The sequence below is a fragment of the Nicotiana sylvestris genome, chromosome 8 (assembly GCF_000393655.2).
Source record: "Nicotiana sylvestris chromosome 8, ASM39365v2, whole genome shotgun sequence".
NCBI lineage: Eukaryota > Viridiplantae > Streptophyta > Magnoliopsida > Solanales > Solanaceae > Nicotiana > Nicotiana sylvestris.
In genome coordinates this window covers 131,781,607-131,789,901 of record NC_091064.1, presented here as the reverse complement: position 1 = coordinate 131,789,901, position 8,295 = coordinate 131,781,607, and the positions used below count along the sequence as shown (strand labels likewise).

The 8,295-nt window shown below is 36.5% G+C and overlaps 1 protein-coding gene across 5 annotated transcripts; it reads left to right on the top strand.

Annotated features, from left to right (window-relative positions):
• The first annotated feature begins 1,871 nt into the window (after positions 1–1,871).
• Positions 1,872–7,818, top strand: LOC104230155 (inositol-tetrakisphosphate 1-kinase 1-like). 5 transcript variants are annotated; one of them, XM_009782907.2, is made up of 3 exons: positions 1,872–3,644; positions 5,886–5,958; positions 7,356–7,818. In XM_009782907.2, exon 1 carries the CDS (start codon positions 2,308–2,310, stop codon positions 3,397–3,399), a length of 1,092 nt encoding a protein of 363 aa, XP_009781209.1. In that variant the 5' UTR covers positions 1,872–2,307; the 3' UTR covers positions 3,400–3,644; positions 5,886–5,958; positions 7,356–7,818. The 5 variants fall into 5 exon arrangements, with proteins under 5 accessions (XP_009781209.1, XP_009781216.1, XP_009781195.1 ...); XM_009782914.2 differs by having other exon boundaries at positions 5,850–5,958; positions 7,363–7,818; XM_009782893.2 differs by having other exon boundaries at positions 5,850–5,958.
• The last annotated feature ends 477 nt before the right edge of the window (positions 7,819–8,295 follow it).

The following is an 8,295-nucleotide window of genomic DNA, read 5'->3' as shown; positions in this document are numbered from 1 at the left end:
ATAGTTAGTGAGCAAATGGATCCTGGCCGTTGGATGAGATGAGAGGAAGGGCCAGGATCCTTTGACTATCAGGGAACGACGTCGTTTCAAGGGTAAAGGGTTAGGGTCGGTCCGGGTGAGACGGGTCGGTTTTGTTGATGGGTTATGGGGAATTGATCTTGGCCGTTGATCAATTTAAGATCAACGGCCCAGATCAACCTGTATCAAAACGACGTCGTTTGGATTCTCTGGGCATCAGGTGGTGTTGGACCGGGCAGGCCTGGATTTTGGGCTGAGTTTGTTGGGCCAATTTTAACAAATTGGCCCAAGTCCGGAAGGGGTCTTTTCTTTTCTTTCTTTTATTATTTTTTATTATTATTTTCATCTCTTTTCCTTATTTATTTTAAAAACAAAACTAAGCAAAAAAAATCAAAAATAAAAATTAAATACACACTCACTACAATTATTTGCACACACACTAAAAATATTTCGAAATAGGTAAAATCAAACAACATAAAATCACGGACGAAGATGCTTGTTTATGCTTTTCTATTTAAACCATGTTACGGTTCAGATTATGCATGACACGTACACATTTTTTTGAATTTTGTTTTAATAAAGTAAATAAATAAAAACGGGCCAAAGTCACTAATAAATCAACAAAGTGCCGCATGGAAATCCAAAATTGTACAACAGGACCAATTTTATTCTTTTGGAGTGACTGTCGCGCAAAACAAAAATCACGTGCTCACACTTGTTTGTAATTTTTATTTTTCTTGTAAGAAAATAAAATAAAAGAGTTAAAATGAGTTGAAATAGCTATATTAGGCCTAAATTAAATATTTACAAGCTAAAATATGAAAAAATCTTGGGGAGGGTCAAAAACTACACATCTACCATACCAATATAATAAGTAATTAAACTTATATAAAGATACCATTGAAAAATAAAACTGTTTACCCGTAAAACGCTACAATTAAATTTATACGTGATTTATAGAAAAGCGAATCGATTTGATCCCAAAATAAAAAATAAATTAAATAAGAATGTAAGACTTAGCATTGAAATCGAGATAAGACAGTGGAGAGCTTGGTTCCGGGGCGGAGCTTGCGAAGGCAGTAATAACTATATTAAGAAGCAAGAAAATGAAATATTATTGAGCTTCTAAACAGCATATAGCATAAGTTTTCAGAAAATTCGTCGTCTCTACAATGGTTGTTGGAATCCTTATTTATAGTGTCACATAGGGAACAAGGTCCTAGGATCAAGCCTCTCTTAAATGATAATTATGGGGCCATTGAAGAATGTGTAACGGCAGGCTATGAATGTCATATTCTATCACGGACTATGTATTTAACATGCAGAATATTCTTCATTGAATGATATGGGGTGACATGTATTCATTCGTCTTCATGAGCAACATTCCCTTCGGGGGCTTCCCGGTGCCAGCCGAGACTGTTGTCTCCGGTCTTGGCTTTCACTTATTTCGCTTTCCATCTGTCTTTGGTTCCACATGTCACTCTATTATACGAGCATTTAATATGAACCAATTTTACCCTATACAAAAACCAAGCTAAAAAAATATGTAATAATTACTCCATTTTCTGAATAAATAAACATATTCACCCGACTATAAAATAAAAAAGCAATTTAATAGATACAATGTAGCTTGTGGGTATCAACTTCCACATATTTTAGTTTTTTCTTCTTCTTTTTCTTCAATTATTACTATCAACGGGAATATATAAGCATAATAATAGAGAATTAACAAAAACAATTTCATCCTTCCAAGATTCACATGGACACGTGTAGTTAATCTAAATATACATTCATAAACACTGGAGCAAGCACTAATGGAGCGGAGCCGCTCCCATAAGAAATTGTCATTAAAGTTGACGTCCTTTTTTATTTTACACCATTAAAGTTGACCTCTGTCACTGCAGATTAACTCGCTCATAATCTTCTAGCTATCACCTCCCCTAAACTATGCCACGTGTCTACCACAACTTCAACGCCTGTACGTTTGTCAAACCCTAAATTCCCCTCTCCGACCTATATATGTTCCCCTTTCTAGTCATTTCCCTTCTCTCTTCTTCCCCTTTCACTCAATTCTGCTCTCACTCTTGTCTGAGTATGTACAAGCATATACTATCGAAATTTCCAGAATCAAATCCTCTGAATTCACCAAAACCTATGCTTTTTTCCCCACTTAATACACAATAATGTGGTTCCCCCGTACCTCAGTTGAACTATTTTGAATCATTGAGAAAGTGCCTCGTATTTATCGTATAATAGTAACCGGGTCAGATATCGGGTTATCCATTATCAATGGAGGAGCCAATGAAGAGATACGGTGTGGGATACGCGCTGGCTCCAAAGAAACGAGCCAGTTTCATTCAACTATCCCTCGTCAACCTCGCGAAGGAACGAGGAATCGATCTCATCAAAATCGATACAGATAAGCCGTTGATTGATCAAGGACCGTTCGATTGCGTGCTCCACAAACTCTACGGCGACGATTGGAAGCGTCAGTTGAAGGACTACGCTTCCCAAAACCCTCACGCGCTCATAATCGACTCGCCGGAATCGATTGAGCGGTTGCACAATCGGATTTCGATGCTTCAGGTTGTGACGGAGCTCGAGATCGATGGCCAAATGGCGTCGTTTGGGATTCCTAAGCAGACTGTAATATACGATGCGAAAATGGTGTCGGCTTTATACCTTGAAAATGAAGGGTTGAAATTTCCTGTGATTGCGAAACCATTAGTGGCTGATGGAAGTGCAAAGTCACATAAAATGTTGCTTGTGTTTAACAAAGATGGGCTACGAAAATTGAAGCCGCCCATTGTGTTACAGGAGTTTGTGAATCACGGGGCAGTGATTTTTAAGGTGTATGTGGTTGGTGATTATGTGAAATGTGTCAAGAGGAAGTCATTACCTGATGTGACGGAGGATAATTTAGGGAGATTAGAGAGTTACTTGTCGTTTTCGCAGGTTTCTAATTTGAATACTTGTGAAAAGAATGATGATAAATACTACAAATTGATGAATTTGGATGATGCAGAATTGCCCCCTTTGAGTTTTCTTACTGATATAGCTAGGGGACTTAGGCGGGCAACGAAATTGCATCTTTTTAACTTTGATGTGATTAGGGATAATAGAGTTGGAAATAGATATCTTGTCATTGATATTAACTATTTCCCTGGGTATGCAAAGATGCCGAATTATGAGAGTGTGTTAACTGACTTTTTCTGGGATGTATTGAATCGGAATGATAAGGGTATCAAGAGTTTAACGAAGGGTAATTGCGAAAAGGAAGTTAGGGTTTTGATCGGGAATAACGGGTGTGGTGAGGATGAGGGAGCATTGCCTGTGTCACCTATTAAGATGGAAGATAACGAGAACCCTATTCTGGTTTAAAATGTGAAGTGCAGAAGTCAAACTGGTATAGCTTGTAGTTGGCCACTGGTTGCTATGAAGAATTTGCTGAAGTGTCGGATTTTTCTCTTGCAAGTTACAAAAGTTAAAGCAAGCTGAGGGTACTCACTTAGGTAGGAGTTGGTATAGCAGTGAATAAGTAGGTTCTTTGATCTGATATTGCCTTCTGAAGACATTAGATGGTAATCTTTGTTCAACATGTACATTCTATCTTTGCAGTGAGATAGGTACTTCCGCAGATACTCTTTCTCAGGAAAACTAAGTCTTTCCTTTAATGCAATTGTATTTCCTGGATGAAAATATCTTAATTTGTGCTTTTGACTACTTTGATAAATGAATTTTTCTGTTTTTTTTTTCAATGAGTATTCTCTTAAGTATTTTCCCCATAGTGCTGCTTTTACATGATGGTTTACTTTTGCATTTTGAAATGACGTCACTTACTAGTTATGTAATTTATGCTTGCAAGAGGAATCAGATACCCAAGAAATTTATCTCTGTGGCATCGGCATAATGGATTCTTTATTTGATTGTCTATCGCGTGGAAGCTATTATGAGATTGTCTCTACAGGAATATTCGTTTTCTGAACCACAGTTCAAATCTTAATTTGGTAGCTTAAGACTAACATATGTTGAATATCAACTGACTGTATCTGTTTCTAATATGGTAAATAATTTTATTAATGCTGGGAAAATCAGCTGATTGTATCTTATGCAATATATCTTTGTCAGAGGCTGAATTAGTTCATCATGAGCCTCAAGGAAACCCCTTTTTGCATGTTTTATATTCGCATAATGTGGGTAAACCATTAAATCTTAGAGCTAGATTCACCAATAGGTAAGGCTCGAGATGCACTAATATATCTATTTATTTTTTGTTTGGTTTTTATTACTCTCTTTTCCATTTGACCACTCAAGAGTAAATGCTGAATTTTCTTGCTGCACTAGGGTTATTCCTGCACTTTTGCTATTTAACCCATATTATTGGCACCCGTCTTAAGAACATAAAACGATTAATATTGGCCTTTTTTTTCTCTCTCAGGTTTTGTTGCCAAGTTGTTTGTGTTTGGGAAACCCTTCGTCATTAGATTCAATAGATTGTGTTAGCTGGCGGGTTTCTTGAAGATTGATTAGTGAGCACATGCATTACAATATTAGGATATTAGTTTTGCGTTGAGTTCATTCTTTTGTTGTACTGTTCTAAGACTGGCAAGGTTATATAGTAAGTGCATATTGGGAATCTTACATCCAACATATCTACTAGGTGAAGTTCATAGTAATGTGGATGTTAAGTATACAAGATCAATGATTAGATTTAAAGCAAGTAGCACATATAGAAGATAAAATGGAGAGACCTATAAAAAATAAGATAAAATATTAGATGGTCTTTGAGATAGTTTGGTCATGACCTACATCGGCCTCCCTTGACACCGTTGTAGGTGTAAAACCATGGTATTTGAAGTTGTTTAAAAGGGATAGTAGACCTAAAAGTACATGGAAGGAAATTTTCTGAAAGATCTACAATCTCTTGAAGTCCATATCTAGTTGGCAAAAAATATGGCATAATGGAAGAAAAGGAGCCATATAGGTGATATCAATTAGTTGGGATGAAGGTTTAGCCATGTTGGTACATTACTTTAGGTCCAATATCTGAAATGAGTCTTTTAGTCTTCTAGATATTTGTATGCCATTAGAGAATGTAGATAACTTCTAGTTCTAGAGAACTCAACTTTTTAAACATTGGCTTGAGATGGGTCTAATGTGAGGGACATGAACAATTAGAATTCTTATGGTTGACCCCAACTAGCTTGGGGTTGAGTGTGGTTGCTGTATTATGTATCAAGTTTTTAGTGTTTTAGATGAGAGTTCTTTTGTTTTTGTTTTTTTTTAATAGTGTTTTAGACGAGAGTTGCCACTTACAAATAGGCAATTTTTGTAAAGGTATTGATTATGTGGGAACTCTCCAGATCATCACTATCTTGTGGTTTGAGTTACAATTACATCTTACCTGCATTGATATTTTTCCTTTCATGGACGAGGCTTGTTTTGGTTAATATTTTAGACTGAAAGCTTTGCCTTGTTTCAGAAAGTTGCATGAATTTCCTGCCGACTTGTTTATTTGAAGTTTTAGTCTGAGACATGATATTGTGCGCTACATATGAGGATAAGCCCCCTAAAAAATCAGTGTGAATTATGATTTGTTAATTAGATATTTTAGGGCTTCAAAGTTTATAAACTAGTCAATATGACATGCATTGATTAGTGTGTTGGCATGATAAACTTATGGATAGTAATTGTGATATAGATATTTGGCATGATTTACTTTTCTGCAGTTTTTTGGATAATAAAATAAATGCTACTAGCAGTTTGATGTAGATTGTATGCGTCTTTTTCATTTATCAGTATATTTTCATGTTTAGTCACAACTGCCCCAGGTTTGAATTGGTAAAACTTGGTTCACTTCAACACAGAGAGATGACAGCAGTTCACATGAGTTGCATGGATCAAATTGGCTGTAACCTGAGTGCTGACGATTAATAATGTGTAAGTACTAAGTACGAATGAATGTCTGCTATATCAGTTCCTTGATCTTCTCATTCCCTCATTCCAGTGTACCCTCACATCTCCTCATGCATTGCATGCATCGCTGCTGTTTCAAGATCTTGCACTGTGTAAAACTGATTTGTTTCGTTATAAACAGTTTTCCTGAAATACTGGTAACATGTAAAATTAAGAAGGTTATGCTCCTATATTGATGTAGTTTGGCCGGGAGGATTTGTTATTGAATATTTTGGTAAGTTGATATACTCCATCAAACAGAATAACAACTTGATTAGGTTACTGATTTTGTCCTGGGAAAATGATCAGCTTGGCCACAAAGAGTGAGGACAATTTTCCATGCTATATGTTTACTACTACTGGAAGGTTAAGTAGCAGGTGCTTGACTAAGGAGCTATATGTGTACTGGTGTCAAAGTCCACCATTTTTTGTAATGTCATTTTATAATTACAAAACGATTCAGGTTGAAGGGTCAAATATTGCTTTAGTTAATAAAACTATGCAGAACTTTTTAAGAACTTCAAGTGTTGAACCTAACTTTGGTAATGCATTCGTCCTTTCAGTTTTAGCAACATGTACCTTTAGTTGATAATCAGTATTTTTCCTGGTCTAACTGCTAGAACATATGTTTCCAAAGTTCAGGTTCTCCTTCTAGGATTAATTCTTTTAAAGTATACTAGCTAGTAGGATAGTGACAAAATACATGTCGTGAAGTAAAGAAAAGATAGCAAGCGTGTTTTAAAGAGCTACGAGGAATAGAAGTGAAAATACTCTGAAGGTGTTATGGCAGGACATTTTAGGTTCAACTCAGTTTCTTGATTCCCATCGCTATCCTGCTTTTCTGCATTGTGCCTTACATTGCTGAAGTTCCAATTATTATTACATTGTTGAAATTCCAGTTATGGTTAGGGCGAGAATATGAAGCCAAAAGGGCACTGATCAAAGTAGGGGCATTCTATTATTGGTTGAGAGGTTGCCTTGAGCCGTAGATGTAAAGAGTAGAAATGTAACAGAAAAGATTGGTTTTCATTAACCTTTTTAAATTAGCTTTCTAGTAAATTCTAAAGAATAAATTGTTACAGAGTCCTGACTTTCCTGTTAGCTATCTTTTTCTGCATTCTTTGACATGTATCATTCTTCTTGATGCCTGCACTTTATTTTGCCTACCAGAAAGCTTGGGGATCTTGCAGTGTTGTTAAGGATTTGTATGTTGTCTACTGCTTTTTCCTGCTGTGGAAGTGAACCAAATTGAACATGTGTGTGCGCGCTATGCCCTAGTTGACTTAGTTTTTGCTGCATTACAGGATTAACTTGTGTTTGTGTTATGAGTATTCCCTTGCCTAAATTGTTATCTTCATGGCCTTATGCATTTCCACTTGTAGAAAGCAGTACGCGTAAGGGTGTGCAACAATTATCTGAAAACTCTGTTTGGGCACCAGTTGTTGGATATATCAGCTAGCAGTGGTCCTGAGCCCTGTGCCTGCCTGCATCTTTGGTATAAAAGAAGTTTAGAACGGAGGCATCCAACTCCGTCATGCCAACTTCTTCAGCCGATGGTTTCTTGAATCCCTTAGCGCTTCATTAACCCTAGGAAACCTACAGATTGCAAATTTAGACGACTCAGTAATTTTATATTGTTTCCTGATGCTGAGTTCATGATTTAGGCTTTGTATTTTAGTACATTATCTGGATGATCTTCTTGGGAGTGCTCTTCTTGCTGCTTAACATGCCTTGGATTGGGATAATTATGTTAGCGTTCAGAACCATAGTGGACTTGTAAGTGTAAAGTGTTATAACAATCTGCTGGGGGAACTCGAGGAAAATGAAATGGCATATTTGGAGATACATTTATCTTGATACACAATCACTAGGTCATTTTTTCTTGCTCTCTCTCTCTCACACACACACACACAAACATACACACTCACCCTTCTTGAAATTTGAAGAAGCTAGGAAGTAAAACATTAGTTATTGATCTAAGATCGGATTTATAATGTACGTGTAGACATGTACAATTTATTCGATTCAAATTAAATAAATAATTTGGATTATATTTGCATGTACTTGTCCAAATAGCTAATATAATTGGATTAATTATTTAAGTCCAATAAATATTAACTAGCTAGCCCATTTAATTGGGTTATAAGTGATGCACGCCAAGTCAAACGAAAGAGCCAATAGGATCGTGCCACATGTCAAAATTACGAGGCATGCCAAGTCAAATTAAAAGGCCAATAAAATCGCGCCTCATGTGTAAGTGACATGTTCTGGACAATCAAATGCGGCTTTGTCACACTTCAATTAGGTTGGTCGAAAAGAGTT